The sequence below is a fragment of the Danio rerio genome, chromosome 7 (assembly GCF_049306965.1).
Source record: "Danio rerio strain Tuebingen ecotype United States chromosome 7, GRCz12tu, whole genome shotgun sequence".
Lineage (NCBI taxonomy): Eukaryota > Metazoa > Chordata > Actinopteri > Cypriniformes > Danionidae > Danio > Danio rerio.
Window position 1 is genome coordinate 15,875,755 of NC_133182.1, and position 21,807 is coordinate 15,897,561.

The 21,807-nt window shown below is 33.8% G+C and overlaps 1 protein-coding gene across 27 annotated transcripts in view; it reads left to right on the forward strand.

Moving 5' to 3' along the window:
• Positions 1–21,533, forward strand: part of pax6b (paired box 6b) — a 28,933-nt gene extending 7,400 nt beyond the window's left edge. For 4 of the 27 annotated variants that reach the window (XM_073907090.1, XM_073907093.1, XM_073907091.1 and 1 more), the window contains 12 exons: positions 79–149; positions 347–400; positions 3,189–3,319; positions 3,950–3,988; positions 4,078–4,293; positions 5,393–5,558; positions 10,324–10,482; positions 11,186–11,268; positions 11,346–11,496; positions 12,769–12,881; positions 15,723–15,864; positions 18,050–21,533. In XM_073907090.1, coding sequence (XP_073763191.1) covers positions 388–400; positions 3,189–3,319; positions 3,950–3,988; positions 4,078–4,293; positions 5,393–5,558; positions 10,324–10,482; positions 11,186–11,268; positions 11,346–11,496; positions 12,769–12,881; positions 15,723–15,864; positions 18,050–18,135 — 1,299 coding nt within the window. In that variant the 5' untranslated portion in view covers positions 79–149; positions 347–387 and the 3' untranslated portion in view covers positions 18,136–21,533. 27 annotated transcript variants of the gene reach the window in all.
• Positions 21,534–21,807: the final 274 nt, after the last annotated feature.

Below are 21,807 nucleotides of genomic sequence, written 5' to 3' on the forward strand. Positions count from 1 at the left end.
CTATAATTAAAATGTTAAAGAAATGCATGACTGAATACAAGTCATTCGCACTAATATTATTCTTTTGCTCTATCCTAGGAATGATCTAAATAGTCAGACGCAAATGAAGGGCTAAATTGTTATAAACGGACAGTCAACTCTGTTACCAGGCAAGTTTTTTTAACGCTGAAATTCCATTAGAAAGGATTATTCGCAAATTCATCATTTGACCGCCTTATGCGAGGGGATACATTGGCCGTAAATTGTTCCAACGCCGCATTTGTTGGAAAACTGCATTGGAATAATAATAATAATAATAACAATAATAATAATAACTAATCCATTTATTTCTTTTTGTCATAAATAGAATACCATAACCAACCCACGTGGGAATCAGGAGTGGCGTCCATGATGCAAAACAGTAAGTGCAATTCTTATTAAGACAACTTGTGTGTATATGTGTGTGTTTTATTATTAATAACAAATGTCATTCAATTGGTGTTTGTTTTTATTTTATTAAGACTACTCATGGTCCGAGACTGGCATTTTTGCATTGCATTTTTAATCGGAAAATTAAATAATATACAAAAAATGTGTGAAAGTCCAAATTACTGTAAAAATTCAACTGCATAATGTATGCTTTTTTCTATAACGCATACAATTCTGTTGGTAATACTGAAATTTAAAAGCAAACCAACACGAATGCACATGCATTTTGCATATATGCCGTGCATAAATAACAGAAAGGCTGATTGGGGGAGGAGATGTTTATTTCTGCTTGAGTTACTAACAAATAAATGCAGCTCTGGCTGTATTAATGCAGAAAATAGTTGCCAACTTCCACAAAGGACTTGACAGTGCCGCAACAGCAAATGCACGAAACGGGATACATGAAATAGTTTGATGATTGCAGGACTTGATTTCAGGGTTTTCAGTGCTTGCTCGAGGGCAAGAAAACACGAGTTATGCTCGTCTGTAAACGGCAGAGCATCACTTGGTTCATGCATGTTGTTCGACATATGATAAATGCTTCTGGAATTATTTTTTTGGGATTATATAATGTAAATACATATTGTTTAGAAGTATAATGCTCAGCATAAACGAGTACACTCCTCACAGATTTCTCTTTTATATAAATATTTTCTAAAGGATGCTTTACAGTAATATAGTTGTGCATATAGATTAGATTAGCAAGTACCAAAGGAAAAACAGGGACTCGTCTAATGCAGCAAAAATTAGTACACCCAAATTAATATGTTAAAAATATTAAATACAGTTTTAATACACAGGGATAAAATCAAGAGAAACATAAAACTATATAATTTAGTTTAAATTTTTTTAGGTTTTAATATTTATTTACAGTTTAAACCCATAAAATGATTAGCTATATTGTCTAAGAAATGGATATTGGGGTGAACTTATTTATGCTGAGCACTGTATAAAAATTAATTAAAATGGAAAAACAAATGTCACAATTCAATTAAATTGAAATTGATGCACCAGTAAATGCTGTTGGAGATTTAGGATTGATGCTCAAAATTCACAACATATGTTTCCACATTAGTAGGGAAGCAATAAAATACAAGTCTCATTAGGCTGCCACCAGGCCAGATCTAACAGTCCTACACCATGGGGAATTATATGATTATTAAGACTTAACCTTTGAACGGTGAAATGACAGGCCAGGTCATGTTTCTCTGTGATGGTGACATCAATGAAATGGATTCATTTGATAAACATGAGTCTATTAAATCCAACTAATCCAGGACAGAGAGGATGACAGTGGATTATTCCACTGGATTTGGAGAGATTACCACACGTTTGTTGTTCGGTATCAGTGCTCAAAATCATTCAAATTAGTCCAGTGAAATGAGGGAAAACTGAATTCTGGATTACCATTCATCTTTAGGGGTGAGATCAGACAACAGGCAGTGGAAAATTAAAATGTGTATTGAGATATTTCAAATTTTGAGGCTCTTCATTTCTTAAAGCATCAGATGTTGGATTTGTAACAAACATTATGACAGACTTAAACAAAAAACAAAAAAGGCTTTGTCAGTTTTAATATGTTTGGAAACACGCACGCCCCTACCCTCGTGCCCGTAGCTAGAAATAAAACCTCCCTTAAAGGCAGCGAGAGCAGAATCCAATTTGGTCTGATATCCAAATGCAGACAGAAAGGGTCGTTTTATCATGCTACTATTTGTCGTGACGATGCGTTTTTCAAAAGCAGAGCAGTGTCATATAAAGTGACAGTCCTGCCACAAGTACTTCAGCTGATCTTTTCAATGAGCCTTCCATGCATGATCCGAGGCGACCTCCGCCTATTTCCAGAAATTAAGCTCAAACTTGACGTGCAGCGAGCTTTATTCTAAAGACAAATGTCAGAGAGTCTCATCATATTTTCCCCCCTCTTCTTCTTCTATATTTGGAGCTTATTTATTGCTTAGGAGCTCGGGCTCCTGCAGTCAGACGAGAGAGGAGAGCAGATACACACACACACGTATACACACACACTCCGGGGAGGATTTTTTCCTATAGGGATTCACTGTTGTTTCAATTGACTTTTCATTGGACTTCTACACGGCATCGAAATACATCGAACTGGTATGCGCTTTTCCTGCTATCCATTCATTGTGTTGCATTTTGATAGAAAGCTTTGCTTTGCTATAATTGGTTGTTTGATGCGTGCTTATTTATTAGGGATTTGTTATAGGCTGGTGTGAATGAGAGTTTCCAAACACTGGCGCATGATCTGTTCTCTCGAGGACAATTTGATTATGAGAATTTGAGTTCACTCCAATGGAGATGTTCAAACTCGGAGGTCATTTCATGAGCATGTCGATTGATTCCAGCATTCTGCTGCTGATTTATAGGGCACAACGAGCTGTGAAACAGCATTCACGACTCTTAATTTAACAAACGCAGAACTTGGCTTGGATTGCTGACCAGTGATTTAGAAAATAATTATAAGTTTCCTTTGTTGCTGTCGCAATTGTACAGTTACTGATTCCACTATGTTATATAACAAGGACATTGTGATGTAAAAGAAACAGTTTTTATGCTCTAATCTGACTTGGCTTGTCAGTAACGCTGATCAAAGGAAAGCACCAAGAAGTGGAGCTTTATTCTGGACAATGGGACACCTATTGAGGGAATGTTTTCGAGGGGAAAGACGAGCCAATTTGTTCTGTATCCGTGTGCCACAGGTCACAGTGGCGTCAACCAGCTTGGCGGGGTGTTTGTGAACGGCAGACCGTTACCGGACTCCACCAGACAGAAGATCGTCGAACTCGCACACAGCGGAGCGCGACCCTGCGACATCTCCAGGATTTTGCAGGTGACTTGTGAAGCCCATTCGCACATCCATGAGCTTTACAGCTTCTAGTTAAGATGGCCACACGCAATCACCATGTTGCAAAATTATAGCAAAGCCAAATTAATTACAATTATTTTAAGCACACTCTTCAAAATAAAGGGATTGGCATTGATAGTTCCCTGAAGAACATTTAACATCCACTGAAACGGATGGTATTTTAAAGCAGGGGTTTTTAAATGTTCTTCATATTAATATTATAATGGTTCTTAGAACTTTTGAGTGAATGTGCTTTATTTTCAAGAGTGTATTCAGAGATTAAAGGGGTAGTTCATCCAAAAAATCTAAATTACCATGTGACTTTCTTCCGTTGAACACAATAGAAGATATTTTGATAAATGCTGGTTGAAGGTTCCTATTGATGGTAGGAAAAAATACTATGAAAGTCAATGGGTACAATCAACTAGCATTCTTCAAAATATCTCTCTAACAGAAGAAACTCAAAATGAACAAGTAAAAACTTTTTGTGTGAACTATCCCTTTAAGCATGCGTTTCTCATTCAAAAAAGGTGGACACTAATGCAAAAAAAGTGTGACCCTAATTAGTCCTGAAACCATCCTAGCAATTTTAAGGCATATTTTCTGTGTTCGTAGACCCATGATGATGCAAAAGTCCAACTGGACAATAAGAACGTAAGCGTATAATCGTTTGACGTACATTACATTAGTTCACTCTAGTCTTAAATAATGTATGTGAATTGTGTATATTGCTGTCCATTCAGGTGTCGAATGGGTGCGTGAGCAAGATTCTGGGGAGGTATTATGAGACGGGCTCCATCCGACCGCGAGCCATCGGAGGCAGCAAGCCCAGAGTAGCGACGCCTGAAGTGGTGGGCAAAATCGCACAGTACAAGAGGGAGTGTCCATCTATATTTGCCTGGGAGATTCGGGACAGGCTGCTGTCGGAGGGTGTGTGCACCAACGATAACATACCGAGCGTGAGTGCAAATCAAACTTCATTTACATCATTTCATCAATACTTTGGTGGATAAATTTTTAATTTATCCACATTACAAGAAATTATACCTATGGAGCACTGTGTAAAGTGTTTAGTGCTTGACTTAACCTTTAATGTTGAATCAGATAAAGCTCAAGTAATTTTAAAGGGACAGTTCACCCCAAAATTTGAACTTTGCCATTGTTTACTCAACCAAACAAGGTTGAGTTTTGTTTGTTCTGTTGAAAACAAAAGAACATATTTTGAAAAACTTTGGAAACCACTGACTTCCATACTATTTGTTTTTCCTACTATAAAAGTCAATGGTAACCAGTTTCCAACATTCTTCAAAATATCTTCTTTTCTGTTCGACAATCAAAAATGGTTTGAGACAAGTAAGGTTAAGAAAATAATGTCAGAATGTTTATTTTGGGTGAACTATCCCTTAATATTTAGCTATTGGCTTAAATTTTAAAGTTGAATCAGATAAACCTTAAGTCATTTTTAAAGGGATAGTTCACCCCAAAAAATTATTTTGCCACTATTTACTCAACCAAACAAGTTAGAGTTTTGTTTGTTCTGTTGATCATAAAAGAAGATCTTTTGAAGAAGGTTGAAAACCTGTAACTACTAAATTCCATACTATTTGTCTTTTCCTACTATGAAAGTCAATGGTTACCAGTTTCCAACATTCTTCAAAATATCTTCTATTCTGTTCAACAAACAAAAATGGTTTAGGACAAGTCTAGGTTAAGAAAATGTCAGGATGTTTATTTTGGGGTGAACCATTCCTTTAATTTACATTACATATGGCTTAAAAAATAAGAATGGCACTTACTTTAATAAGTTAATATATGAAGAGTTTTGATAAATGCTAAATTGACAATTTTTAATGACTTTTTTTGTCATTTTCATGACTCATCAAACATTTTTAAAATGATTCAATCCACAAAAAAAGATGATTTATGAAAGTTAATATTCATATTTTAACTTAATGATCATTTAATTTGACAGTGATAGCACTTTAATGGTAATTCAATGCTATTTTTCATGGCTGAGATTAGCAGCGTTAAACTGACGCTCTTCTTTTTACCTTTCAGGTGTCGTCGATAAACCGAGTGCTACGCAACCTGGCTAGCGAAAAGCAACAGATGGGTGCAGATGGCATGTACGACAAGCTGAGAATGCTCAACGGGCAGAGCGGCACGTGGGGGACTCGTCCGGGATGGTACCCTGGTACGTCTGTGCCAGGACAACCAAATCAAGGTGAGACAGCCAGCCTATAAAAGCAATAAGAGCATCACTGTCATCAGCAGGATTAGGATAATAACAGCATCACCCAAACATCCAGAACACCTAAAAAGGCAACACAACAACTGCAGAAAAAAAAAACATTGAGAAAATAAATAAACACTTAGTACTAATAATATATAAAACATTTTTATAAGAGTAATGATATTAATAAATGTTGAATGATCCTTTAAGAATCATAGTAAATGGTCCAGGATTATAACTGATGAAGTGTTAATAATATTATTACTCTTAAACATCTGTTTAGGTCATTCTTAATAATTTATTAATGTATTTTATTGTTTATTTCAGCATTTACTATTATATTAAAATTATTGTTATTAGATTACAATTATTATTGTTTAGATTAAAAGCTAAAGTTTTATTAATTAAACATTATTATAAACAATTTCCCAGTACTGGATTGCAGCTGGAAGGGCATCCACTTTGTAAAACATATGCTGGATAAGTTGGTGGATTGTTCGGCTGTGGCAACACCTGATGAATAAATGGACTATAAAGGAAAATGAATGAATGAATGAATATTATAAACAAACATTCAAAACTAAATATCTGCATCAATAAAGACAGTAATAATTAAACAACTAATTTAATATGGAAAAATACTTTTGTTTTACAATGGAATAAATTAAGCAATGTAAAAAATTAGCATTTAAAACTTTTAATTACCTATATAATTATTAATAAATAATAATATACATCTATCACTATATAGTACAGTATAATAATAAGTATAGAAAATTAATTTATAATTAAACATAAGCACTACTGTATTTTATTATTAAAATTCATGATATTAATGGTAAACACGACTAATAGTAAGTAAAGATGACCAATAGATTTTTAATAAAGCATTCATTAATCTTTCTAATTTATATCTATAGTCAAAGCGAGTATTCATGTATAACAATATAACTGTTCTTTGTTAATACTGGCACACAGTATGTTAATGTTAATAAATACTTTTACTTTTGAATATACAGATGAAGTCAGAATTATTAGCCCCCCTTTGATTTGGTTTTTCTTTTTTAAATATTTCCCAAATGATGTTTAACTGAGCAAAGAAATTTTCACAGTATGTTCTGATATTATTTTTTCTTCTGGAGAAAGTCTTATTAGTTTTATTTTGGCTAGAATAAAAGCAGTTTGTAATTTTTTTAAACACCATTTTAAGGTCAAAATTATTAGCCCCTTTAAGCTCTTTTTTTCCTCAATAGTCTACTGAACAAACCATTGTTATACAATAACTTGCCTAATTACCATAACCTGCCTAGTTAACCTAATAATAATTCAGACCTTACTGTATATATACTAATAAATGCCTCAAAAATATTGTGGACTAATAATTATAATGCACACAATTTTAACTATTCAAAAATGTAATTATATTGCTTAATTAAAAAATGGGCTATAGGATACATAAAGAAAATTTCTTGCAGTCATTAAATATACATTCCAGTCCATCCAGAGACACATTAGATTAATATACACTTTTTTTCAGAATAGCGTGCCATTGACATAGTGTGATGAGAAAATGCTACTCATTAATGATGGGGAGGTGTTCGTGCTAATTAATTAATAATCGCTCATTTCAATACGGCTTCTGTGTGGCTCCTGGATCTGCGTGACTAGGAAGAGAGCTTTCGGTGGAGGTGTCCATGCGTCTCCACCTGCCCCCTCCATCTACATCATTTCAGCCCCATGCGGAGTGAGAGAAAAGCACTGCGCGTCCCGGGACAAAAGAAGTTTCTGTCACATGCAGGAATTTGTGACAGGCACAGCTCTGTCTCTCTGTAATTGCTCATTAGAGGATGTGGAGAGAGAACATGCACAGGCTTTTGCTTTGAGGAGACAATGGAAAAAAAAAAGTTGAGTTGATGAATAGTTTGTTTCTAATCAGGTTGACGAATCCTTCACTGAATCCCGCATCGCAGAATCATAAATGATAGTTGAAAACTTTAATATTAAATAAGAAAATAGATGTTTTATGCATTCCTTTTCATAACAGAATTTATTAAAAAATTATCTCACAAATCTCTTCTTTCACATAAAACATTAGAATGAGACTTTTTCCTTCAGAATTGCAGGTCTGTATCATGCAATTGAGTTTTGAAAAAAGAGAAGAATAGAGTCTTAACAAAAAGAAGAGGCAGAAATAAAGTCACAAAAACATCAGTCACAGTAAAACGGTTGCTTTTAAAGAGGATTATTGACTTTACTTATAAAGTGAGAAAACTCATAGTAAAAAAGATGAGTTAGTCCACTGCTTTAGAAAAAAAAGCAATTAGTTGATATAAAAAGACGATTAGTTGACTTTGAAACAATTAGTTGGCTTTGAAAGCGATTAGTTGACTTTGGAAACAATTGGTTGAGTTCGGAAAAATTACTTCATTTTAAAAGCAATTAGTTGCTCTTGCTTTAAAAAGGTGAGTTGGTGCTGTGCTTTAGAAAAAATGATTAGTTGACATTAAAAGCCATTAGTTGACTTTGAAAGAGATTAGTAGCCATTAGAGCAATTAGTTGACTTTGGTTTAAAAAGGTGAGTTAGTGCACTACTTAAAAAAAAATAAAGCGATTACTTGACATTGAAAGCGATTAGAGTTGCAATTAGAGCAATTAGCTGACTTTAAAAGTGATTGGTTGATCATAAAAGCAATTACTTGATTTTAAAAGTGATTAGTTGACTTTGCTTTAAAAAAGGTTAGTTAGTACGTTGCTTTTAAAAAAGTGATTAGTTGACATGAAAAGCAATTACTTGACATTGAAAGCGATTAGTTGACTTTGAACGCGATTAGTTGACTTTAAAGCAATTAGTTGACTTTAAAAGTGATTAGTTGACTATAAAAGCAATAACTTGATCTTAGAAGTGATTAGTTGACTTTGGTTTAAAAAAGGTGAGTTAGCCTGTTGCTATTAAAGGAATTAGTTAACTTTAAAAGTGATTAGTTGACTTTATTTAAAAAAACTGGATGAACCCACTGCAATAAGTAGACTTTGCTTAATAAAAGTGAGCAAAGCAGTTCCTTTTAAAGCGATTAGTTAACAATAAAAGCACTTCTTTTATTTTAAAAGCGATTAATTGACTTTGCTTTAAAAAGGTGAATTAGTGCATTGCTGTTAAAGGAATTAGTTGACTTTAAATGTGATTAGTTGACCTTACTTTTAAGAAGCAAGTAAGCCTGTTGCTTTAAAAGCTGATTGAAAAGTTAATTTTACTTAAAAAAATAAAATAAATAAATAAATAGGTGAACCCATTGCAATTAGTTGACTTTGCTTCAAAAAGATGAATAAGCCCATTGCTTTAAAAGCAATTAGTTGACTTTACTTTTAAAAAGGTAAGCCTGTTGCTTTTAAATTGGTCATTTGGATTCAAAGTGATTAGTTGACTACTTAAAAAATAAACTTGCTGCTTTTGAAGTGATTAGTTGACTTTACTTAATCAACCGTCGCCTTAAAATTAAGTAAATGATCTATGTTCATAATTATAAAAATTAATTAAAGTTTTAAAGTAAAGTAACTAATTGCTTTTTAAGGTGTGGTTTCCATGCATGTGTATAAACGTATAATGAACATTTTTCTTAAATTGATTAAAAAAATTCAACAGCATCTAGTTTTGCAGTGAAATGCGTCCTTTAAAACTTGCGTTTCCCCCCCATTTAGTTTAACTACTGCATTTAACCAGCGTCGATAATAAATAGCTTCTGATTAGACAGTCTTTTCCGAGCCATGCAAAAGCAAAGCAAAGGTCTTTCGCTGGTCATCTCCTGTTGAAGGTATAAATCCTAAGCGGCGTTTAACAGGTTTGTTTGATTAATGACAGTGGTGTGAGGAGGTTAACACACTGAACTCAAAGCGCTGTTGACTAGATGCTTGTGCGGGACAAAGCTGAGCTCTGCACGCCTCTTTCTGTTGTTTTCGGGAGAGTTTGAGGCAGTTTAATGGTTGCCCTCTTTCTTCTGGTGCTATTGTGTCATGGAGAAAAGCAGCTCTCTATTCAAGTGTTGGTGGTCACCTCAATGGGTCCCGGGACACCCATATGCTGAATAGTGCTAAGAATCCCCTATACATTATGTGTGTGGCGTGTATGAAAACATCCAAGGAGGCTGGAGGATGATTCAATGCGTTTCTTTTGGGACTTTGTTACACAACTGTGCAGATAAAGCTGACATTGCTTGTCCAAAAGTGTATTCACAGCAGGGTTGTTTTAGTTAACTTGGGCATTTTTGTTTAATTGAAGATAAATATATATTTGGTTACATACATTTTACAATGAGGTTGCACTAGTTAGTTTATCTATTTACTAACATCAACAAACAATCAACAATACTTTCATTACAGCATTTATTAATCTTCATTTATTATTAAAGTTCAAAGCGATGCTTGTTAGCATAGGTTAATGTGCTGTGAGTTAACAAGAACTAATAACAAATGACTGCATTTTTAAAAAAGATGAATAAATAGTGTACTAAATGTATTGTTTATTATGTGTTCATGATAGTAAATGCATTAACAATTATTAACTAATGGAGCTTTACTGTAAAGTGAGATGTAATAATAATAACACATAAAAAAAAACGGAAAAAATAAAGCAATCTAGTTGCCATTTATTTCTTTTTAACTTTTGTTTCAGATTTAAGTTAAACTAAAGTAACAATACCACATGCAACATGGTGTGAGAAGTCTGCCCGATCTTGCAACTATATATGTTATATTTTTGCAGACGGTTGCCAGCAACAGGACAACGGTGGTGAAAACACAAACTCCATCAGCTCAAACGGCGAGGACTCAGACGAGACTCAAATGCGTCTGCAGCTGAAAAGAAAACTGCAGAGAAACAGAACGTCCTTCACGCAGGAGCAGATCGAGGCACTTGAGAAAGGTGAACGATCACAACTTTATTTGTATGTATACATAAATATATATATAACTATATATATATATATATATATATATATATATATATATATATATATATATATATATATATATATATATATATATATATATAAACAGTTGAAGTCAGAATTATTAGCCCCCCTGTTCATTCGTTTAGTCTTTTTTAAATATTTGCCAAATGATGTTTAACAGAGCAAGGAAATTTTCACAGTATGTCTGATAATATTTTTTCTTCTGGAGAAAGTCTTATTTGTTTTATTTCGGCTAGAATAAAAGCAGTTTTGAATTTTTACAGAATCATTTTTAAGGTTCAAATTATTAGCCCCTTTAAGATATTTTTAAGATATATATTTGCTACGTTGTTTAAGTTTAAAATTTCTTTGGAATATAGCTAAATATACAGTTGAGATCAGATATTTAGCCCTTTAATGTGTAGTGTAGTGTTTCCATAATTATGGATGATATATTGGAGTGATCTGAATTCAGATTTAACGAAAGAATGCCTTATTTGCATATTTTAACACTCCATTTTAGAACACTTCTAATACAAAGGAAGCTTGCAATTCTTAATGTAATTAAAGAACTGGGGAAGTTTGATAAAAACTATTACATTTGTTTTTTTACCCTGTTCACCTGCAGTGTCTCACCTTTAAAAAAAAGTAACCCAGTTGCGCATCTCCTTTCAGAGTTTGAAAGAACACACTATCCAGACGTTTTCGCAAGAGAGAGACTTGCGGCAAAAATTGACCTCCCGGAAGCAAGAATACAGGTGAAAATGAGTTAATAGTTGAATTTTGCAAATATTGTTGTGTTTATATCTTTGGCTAACTTTATCTGTGTCTGCAGGTCTGGTTTTCAAACAGAAGAGCCAAGTGGAGGAGAGAGGAGAAACTGAGGAACCAGAGACGACAAGCCAGCAACTCCTCCAGTCACATTCCCATCAGCAGCAGCTTCAACACCAGCGTCTATCAGGCCATCCCACAACCCACCACACCTGGTAAACCACAACACAACACAACACATTAATTATTTCATTTTCCTTCGGCTTAGTCTCTATTTCAGAGGTGAACTACCAACTATTCCAGCATATTACAACACAACACAACACAACACAACAAAACAAAACACAACACAACATATTAATTAATTCATTTTCCTTCGGCTTAGTCTCTATTTCAGAGGTGAACTACCAACTATTCCAGCATATTACAACACAACACAACACAACACAACAAAACAAAACACAACACAACATATTAATTAATTCATTTTCCTTCGGCTTAGTCTCTATTTCAGAGGTAAACCACCAACTATTCCAGCATATTCCAACACAACACTACACAACACAACACAATACGTATAATTTCCTTCGGCTCAGTCTCTGTTTCAGAGGTTGCCACAGCGGAATGAGCCACCTGCTATTCCAGCATATATTTTATGCAGTGGAGGCCCTTCAAGCCATAACTCAATATTGGGAAACCCCCAACAAACAGAACACAACACAACACAGGACAGCATAACACAACACTGCTGGGGCACATATGAGGACTGCAGTAATGGATACACACAGTGGTTACAACCAGGGTTATTAAAGTCAACTAAATAAAAAAAACAAATTTAAAACAAACAAAAACACTTCAAACACTAAAAATGTTTGTTGTAACTTGAAATCAAATGAATTGTATTTATGTTTATATTCGCATTTTTATATTTTTAAAATATTGTTGTTTTAGTATTTTTGTTTTTTGCTTAAATGTTTTATTTTCTATTTAAATTTTTAAATTTTATTATTCTTTTACTATTATTTCATTTTATTTATTTAATTATAAATAAATAATAGGAAATAGTGTGAAAAATTCCCTGCTCTCTTAAACACCATTTTGGATATATTTGAAAACTAAAAAAAAAATAATAATAAAAAAAAAATAAAATAAAAAATAAAACAGGAAAGCTAATGATTTTGACAAATGTATATAGTTTGGTTGCATATAAAACAAGGTCACTGCAGTATGGTTTACAGTTTTTGTCCTTCATTTAACATTTAATTTAACTGCTGCTTGTCAACTCATTGTCACGGTAAAACAAGACCACTGTAGTATGCTTTACAGCTTTTGAGTAAAAGTAATTTTACGCCATTTTGTTTTTAGATTAAATTACCTTTTGAAAGATTCACTTCAACAAATTTAGTTCTTATTCCATGAGAATATGTTTAATTTTTGACATCACAATCCACTATCTAAAGCAAAATGTGGTGTTTGGTGTTTTCCAGTGTCCTTCACGACAGGCTCAATGCTGGGCCGACCAGACACAGCTCTGACCAACACATACACGGGTTTACCCCCAATGCCCAGCTTCACTATGGCCAACAACCTGCCTATGCAAGTGAGTCCAGTTTCCAACACTCATCTCCTCACTTTCCTTTAAAAACTCAATTAACATGCCTTGTGTGTGTGTATATGTGTGTGTGTGTCTGTGTGTGCGTGATGTTTCCTTAAAGAGACAGTTCACCCAAACAATTTACATTCAGTCTTCAATTACTCACTCACTGTCCACTTGCCGTTTTTTAGTTGCTTCTGTTAAACACGAAAGAAGATATTTTGTAGAATGTTTGTAAGCTGGTATGTTTACCATCCACCTATTATATTTTAAATGATCACATAAACATGCTTAATGCGGACAACAGAGTAGGATAACTTTTTTCCGAAAAAGAAAAAATGTGCATGAACTAAGATGGAAACACATTTACTGAATAAATTCCAGCATACACATAAAGTCATGTGATAACAAAAATGGTCAAAATGGGATGGCATTAATGAAGAGATCAGTGAACCGACCACATTGTAAAGTTGTTTTGGTCAATTGGTTTAAAATCCCTCAGCTAAAGTCTGTCCTCAAAGTGGTTTGGTATTATTATCTTCCCAAAGAGCGGCTAACGCCTTCAAAAACACAGCATGATTATTGTGTTTCATTTTCTGAGGGGGAAGTAGTTTAATATATTGGAAAAAAAGGCTCACAGTAGCTTCTACTACCACAGTAAATCTTTCTTTTTTATAATTGCCGCCAGTTTATAAGGAAGTGACGATTTTGTTGACTCTTTAAATTAAAACTGCTTTATTCGCAAACGTTTTATGCAATATTCCAATGCTATCTCTTGGCAATTCGTAACTTTTTTAATTAGCTGCTAATTTGTATGAATTTGTACGAGGTCATTCGTTCAATGTAGTACCACTTGCTCATCCTCCAATGATGCAGTTAGCTTTAGGCGTAGGGTTTGTTGACACGCCTTTTTAAAAAAAAAAAAATCATACATTTTTGTATGAATTAGCCACTAAGCTGACAAAATTTAAAATAATTACATTTCCTTAAGAGATCAGAATAAATATTCCAACACTATCTCATGGCAATTCATAACTTTTTGATCTAGCGACTCATTTGTACAATCTCATTTATAAAATTAGTACGACTTGCTCATCCCCCAATGACACGGTTGAGTTTGGTTGGGTTTGTTGCCACACCTTCTATTAAAAAATCATACATTTTTGTATGATTTAGCCACTAAACTAGTGAGCAATTCGTAAAATGTAAAAAAGTTTCATTTTAAACGTAAAATAGGTTCAAAACTTGACGGAAAATACAAAGCGTAAAATAGTTTCAAAACGTAAAATTGTTTCATTTCCTCGTGAGATCAGGTTGGATATTATAATGCTATCTCACACCATTCATAACTTTTTGATATAGCAGCTAATTTGTATGAATTTGTGCAATCTCATTCGTACAATTTAGTACAACTTGTTCATCCTGCAATGACGCAGTTGGGTTTGGTACCATGCCTACTTTTAAAAATCCTACAATTTCATAGGACTGAACTCATCCGAATTAACCACTAAGCTGACGAAACGTAAAATAGTTACATTTCCTCGTGAGATCCGCATGGATATTCCAACGCTATCTCATGGCAATTCATAACTTTTTGATTTAGCGGTTAATTTGTATAAATTTGTATGATCTCATTCGTACAGTTTAGAATGATTTGTTCAACCCCCTATGATGCAGTTGGGTTAAGCAGTGAGGTTTGGTACCATGCTCACTTTTAGACATCGTACATTTTCATACGACTTAACTCAAATTAATTTGTACAAATCAGACACTAAACTTACAAAAAGTAAAATAGTTATGTGTCCTCATGAGATCAGACTGGAAATTCCTACGCTATCACACGGCAATTCGTAACTTTTTGATTTAGCGGCTAAATTGTATGATCTCATTTGTACAGTTGAGTATGATTTGTTCATACCCAAATGGCGCAGTTGGGTTTAATGGTTGGGTTTGGTACCAAGCGCACTTTAAGACATAGTACATTTTCATACTACTGAACTTCTACGAATTAGCCACTAAACGTACAAAACGTAAAATAGCTATGTGTCCTCGTGAGGTCGGGCTAGATATTCTAATGCTATCTCACTGGAATTTGTAACTTTTTGATCTAGCAGCTAATTTATTTGAATTTTGTACAATCTTATTTGTACAATTTAGTATGACTTGCTCATCCTTCAATGACGCAGTTAGGTTTTGTGCATCCTACATTTTCATAGAACTGAACTTCTACTAATTAGCCACTAAACTGACAAAACGTAAAATAGTTATGTGTCCTTGTGACATTAGGCTGTATATTCCAATGCTATCTCACGGGAAATTGTAACTTTTTGATTTAGCAGCTAATTTGTATCAATGTGTACGATCTTATTCGTATAGTTTAGTACAATTTGCTCATCAGCCAATGACGGTTTGGTTTAGGGGTGGGATTTTGGTGCCACGCCTACTTTTAAAAATCATGAATGAATGAATGAATAAATGACGCATGAGCGACTAAACTGACAAAACGTACAATAGTTATGTCTCCTCATAAGATCAGGCTGGATATTTTAGTTTTGTGCATAAATTGAATCCGCATTTTTGAATGGAAACCTTGCTAGTAACTTCATAGTAGGAAAAACAATTATGGAAGTCAATTTCTATTATATTATATTTCTATTGTGTTGATTAGCAAAGATGAAACTCAAAGCACTCAAAGGCAAGTAAAGGATGAATACATTTTCGGGTGAACTCTCCCTTTAAATGTCTCCCATTCCATCATCAAACTCCAGCTCTTAAATCCTCTGTGGTTTAAATCTAGATATTTCCAAAGCGTTATTGCTTATATCAGTATATTCTTGTTTCTTATAGCCAAGCCAGACATCTTCCTATTCCTGCATGCTGCCCAGCAGTCCGTCAGTGAACGGGCGAAGCTTCGACACTTACACCCCCCCTCACATGCAGGCACACATGAACAGCCAAACTATGGCCACTTCTGGCACCGCTTCCACAGGTAGGCAGAACACGCTCACTGTGGGCTAAACAAACTCGCCTGGGGGACAAATACTGCATTTTTGGTAGCGTTCAAAAGTTTGGGGTCACTTTGGTTTTTGTTTAAAGCAACAGTAAAGACTTTTATGATGTTGGAAACTAATATTAATTTTTTTGAAATGTATGTTTGTTAAAATTTTATTAAATAGTTATAATGTTATAATGAATTATTAATAGATTATTTATAATAATAAACATAATATTGGTCTGGTGAATGGTACATTGATACAATCCATGTTAAACGTAAACTAGCTACTATACTATACCCAAAACAGTGGTACTGTTGAAATAGTTATTTTTTAAACTAAGAAATTATATTTTACAATATATAAAACAGTTCGAATATTGATATTGGTGTATAGTTAAATCCGATTAAAAAAAGTATGTTGTACGAGCTTTTCTTAGAAGACTGTCACAATATTTCAATTTCAGCATGTCAAAAGTACTTTATTAGTCAATATCAGTATCGGACAATGCTCTTTTAATTACAACTAACATCAGTCAGGCATGTCATGCTTTTAAAGAGTTTTACTTTAAAATGTATTTAAAAATTTTTTTTTTAGAAATTGTAAAAATATTTATTAATACCGATTTAGTCAACAGTTTATTAAAATCAAAAATGGCCAAAAAATGAATCCCTAAAAATACATTTTAAAATATGAAACCATTCATTATAATTGTAATAATATTTTAACCCTTTCACACGTACAATCACACAGGTGTGAGCAGCCTTGGCTGGTTCCTGAAGTGTACAATCACACCGGTGTGATTAGAACATTCAGAGCGCACGTCGTCAACTGCTCAAATTCAAATCTGAAGGTGTGCACTTGGGCACAGAAAGAGTTGCACAGCGCTAGTCATAAATCACAATTTATCCGTGCTTTCAAACAAAAAACATTATATATAAACATTATTATAAGTTTCAGACATTTAAATACACATAACTACGAGCAAAACATACCATGTAAGGTTTGTAAAGTACATGCGTATGTCGATGAAGACGGCAATAATAATTATTATTCAATAAAACCGGACGATGTGCCTTGATACACAGTGTTTATGTTACTAGAAATTTGCTCTATTCCTCTACCACACAAACAGTTGCTTACCTTCATGTATTTAGACAGAAAATTATAAATAATTTTAGTAAGTATTAATATTAAACTATGCATTTATTGTATTTTATTAGCGTCTACCCCTACCTCAACCCTAAACCCAACCCTCATGGTAATGTAAACATAATTTTTATTGTACAGTGTCACAAAATTCATGCTATGTTGACGCGAGTATTCTCAGCTGTATCCCATATAGCTAATAAAATACAATTAATGCATAATTTAATAAATAACACATATACTTCTTGTTAACTTCCGATCGCAGCTGTATCCCTTCTAGCAACAACGGCGGCGCCCATTACTCGTTATATAACAAACAATATGGTCATTATTAAGCTGTTGATAAGACAAAATATATGTTCTATCACATGTTTGAGAATCGGAGTATCAGAAATTTCACAATATAATTAGAACATTTGTCAATATTTATGGAAAATGGCAAAGAGAAACAAAATACAATATATACAAAAATCAATGGGCTGGTGAGTCACGTGATAAACTTAACGTGCCACCATGAGAACTTTAGAACACAATGGATTGTAAGTAACGATCACAAAAAAAAAAAAAAACTCACGCAGGAGGGTCTGCTGGAGTATTTAAAACTCATGCCTGAAAGGTTTAATATTGTTAGCCAAAATAGCAATTCAAAATTGAAACAGCTATCAACCAAAAAAAAAAAAAGTGTAAAAATTGAAACTACACTTTAATGAAATAAATTCCTTCGTGAGCACCTAAAAGACCAAACTTTTGAATGGTATTCTTTATGCATACATTTATACAAATGTTCATTTGCATCTGTATATGTAAAACCCGATCATTCTGAGTAATTTTATATGCATGACATTGTTTATTGTCACCCATTTTGTGTATTTATTTTTTTAACATCATCTATATTCATCATATTTGTTCAAGAGCACCAAAAATTCAATCATTCTTTAAGAACAACACAAAATTGTCATATTCAATCCAGATTCATGCTTAACCCCGAAGCGCAAGGCTTGTTTCTGACCTTTATGGTGTCTGTATTTCCAGGACTCATCTCTCCTGGAGTGTCTGTCCCTGTCCAAGTCCCCGGAACTGAGCCTGACATGTCTCAATACTGGTCAAGATTACAGTAAAGAAAAGAGCTACTTCGCCCTTTGACTTGAGCGCACAGAGACTGAGCGAGAAGCTGGACGCGTCTGCACAGTATTTCCGCACACAGACTCAAACAAACTGTCATGAGGATGAGGCGCGAGCTCTTTTCACACTCCCAGAACTTCTAAAAAAAAAAAGAAAAAATGGAGAGACTTTAATGGAACAAAAACAAGCGACCTCTGCGACATCCACATTTTTCCAACTCATTTTTTTTTGTACTTGTACATCAGCATTTATATGTAAAGAGAGCAGCCCATAAAATACACTGGTGTCCTCTAATATTGGCACCCTTGGTAAATATGAGCAGTCTATGATAAATAGTCTTTGTTGTTAAACCTTTTGTCCATTTTGTTCAAAATATGAACAAAAAATATCTCATTGTAAACCGTTTTATCACGTGCAAAATTATTGGCACCTCTCAACACTTATTTTTTTTTATTTTTTTTTTATTTTTATTTTTTTTTACTTCTATGCCCAATGATACTTACATATCACTGGGCAACTGTTTAATCAATAAACAAAAGCCACACTGAAAAAGACGTTCATTATAATGATTAAAACCAAAAAAACTGAGCTGTGATTTGTGGCAAATATTCACGAAATGGAAAGTGTCTATAAAAAAAGTCAAAAACACTAAAAAAAACAACAACAAACATTTTCACCGTCAAAGAAATAAGTAATATGTTTCAGTTAACTGGAAATGATTATGAATTAGCTTGGAAGTGGATGTTTGCCCATTGTCTCAAATGCACTCGGTTCACCAAAAAATCGTCAAGAATCAGTTTCTGGTCCTAAAGGCCTGTTCACACAATGGAAATTTTTACCGCACTTAATCGCCAATGTTTAACACCTCATGACTAAATAAAGGGCACCAATGTGATCATGCACACCAAAACAACAAACATCAGGCATAAAAGCGTCTTTTTTTGAAAGCTCACACATATGGCTAACATTCAACACCTTATGACTAAACAAACGGCATCAATGCGAGTGTGCACACCAATGCGTAAAACTCATAAAAGGCATAAAAACTTAAAAAATAATAATTTATTGGTTTGATGTGCCACGTTAAAACGGTTTACTATGCTGCTGAAATTACAGTAAAACACCACTTGGTGGTGCTCAAGCTCAAAACAGTCCAGGCGAGCACACATTGTGTACCAGAGTATTTTTGTTTTTCGTTAAGTGCCATCTACTGTCAGGGAGTGATTTTGCGCATGACTTGGTTTATTGCCAGTGAAAATTGCTAGGGTTTAATCGCCAGAAAACCTCTAAAACAATGTTTTTCGCTAACGGTTATCATGCTTCGTGATTAAATAAATGCCTCATGACTAAACAAACTGCTCTAATGTGAGCGTGCACACCAACGCATAAAGTTTAAGACATAAAAGCATAATTTAAAATAACAAATGTCTCTTTCTTATTTGTATTTTAGTTTGACGCGCTATATTTAAAACTGGTTGACCAATGAGATTTACTGAAGTTCCAGTAAAAAACACCTAAGGCACATAACAGACAGGACGAGCACACATTGTGTACCGGAGTATTTTTGCTTTTTCGTTTCGCCATCTACTGTCAGGGAGTGATATTGCACATTGACCTGGCTTATTGCCAGTAAAAAACTCTTGGGTATAATTGCTAGAAAACGTCTAAAACAATGATTTTCGATAACGTTTATCATGCTACGTGATTAAATAAATGCCTCGTGACTAAACAAACTGCTCCAATGTAAGCGTGCACACCAACGCACAAAATTTAAGACATTAAAGCATACTTTAAAATAATAAATGCCTCTGGTTCATTTTTTTAGTTTGATGTGCCATATTAAAAACATTGGTTGACCAATGCGATTTATTTAAGGTACAGTAAAACACCCAAGCACAAAACAGTCAAGGTGAGCACACATTGTGTTCCAGAGTATTTTAGTTTTTCGTTAAGCGCCATCTACTGTCAGGGAGTGATTTTGCATGTTTACTCTGCTCATGGCTAGTGCAAAATCGATTGCGAATGAATGCTGAAAAAATGTTTTGAAAAACGTTGACAATAAGTGAGAGAGAACGTGGACAAGAAAGTCTTCAAAAATACAATCTGACGCCACCTACGTCACCACAAATTCTACGGCTTTCACCCTCATCAAAAAGTAAACTCTAAGCAGAAATCGTTGCTAATATTCTGAGTAAACAATTCAAATCGTAAACATTAAAAACATCTTTTTTCACAGCTTTCTCTGCTCATATTTACCAAGGGTGCTAATATTAGTGGAGGACACTATATGTTGGTTCATTTAGCACAATATATTAGGACTGTTTTTTTTCCGGCTGATATCAGGATTATGGACTTCATTCAGACCCATATCAATCCAGCGGAAGAGAAACATACCACGAGGAAGCAACGACTAGATGTTTTCACTTGGCAACCCAAAACCGATTCAGTCGACGAAATACTCTTGTATCTAAAAAGGAACAACAGCCATTGTGTAAATTAACGAGTACTTTATGACAATGTATGAAGTTTTGGAGCTGAGAATATAAATTGGTGATGGATCGTTTATAATTGTGACGTCACAGGAATGAAAACGTTAAGTACGGTAGACTCCAAGTCATCCATTTTGCTTCTGTCCAATTGTAAGTATTTGTTTTCCCTCCTGGAATCATTGCGGAACGTAAATATATTCTCATTTTTATTGCCCCCCTGGAACAAAACGTTTTATATAAATTTTCATGCATCAGTTTTAAAGAAAAAAAAAAAAGGAAATACATTTCTTTAGGTCAGGTACAAGTTGTCTATTAGGTCTAGTTGTATTATAGTGTCCTTCGGTGAGACTAGAAATATATAATTCCAATAATTACGATTAAAAAAAAAAACAAATGCTTGATAGAGTTGAAAATAATCAAATAAAAAACAACATACGTGTTTGGCAGTTGTTTACAAGTACATATCAGACTTTAACCATTGTTGATTGTAAAAACAGACCAAAGCCTTTGTATTTCATCGGTTACACAACGATCTTAATCTTCTCTCTCTTTTTTATCGTTAGTCTTGTGTTGCGACATTTTGTAAAGGATATAAAAAGTGGTTTTACATTCTAGTACACTGGCTTCGACTATATTTCGGCTGCGGCTTAATCACGCAGTTCTTTATTTATGATCGACAACCGTTTGTGGTTTTAATAACATGTTGACATTTCTGGAATTCTGCGTTTTTTTTTTGTGTGTGTACCTGAAACATGAACACTTGTAATGTTTATTTTTGTGTGTGTGTCAGAGCAATGCTTTGGAAAATGAAAAGGTCTACCCTGTCTTGCAGATATTTCAATTTAACTTTATTTAAAAGCTTTCTAAATGTATTTTGTGAAACTATTAAAACATTTTGTACAGTATATTTGTTTGCTGATTTTTTTTCAAAGGATTCAATTGCAAAACTTGGATGAACTTCATGAGATTCATGTTAAAGTGAAACTACATTTGAACAAGTGATATTAATTGACAACTTACGCATGCTATAGAATTGGAAATACATTATGTTCTGTTAATTTGCCTAAAGTGTTTTTTTTTTGTTTATTTAAAAAAAATAATTAATCATTTCATCCATTGAATTTTTTTTGTTACTGCATTTTTTTTAGATTTAAGGTTTAAGTTTGAGGTTTTTTCTTT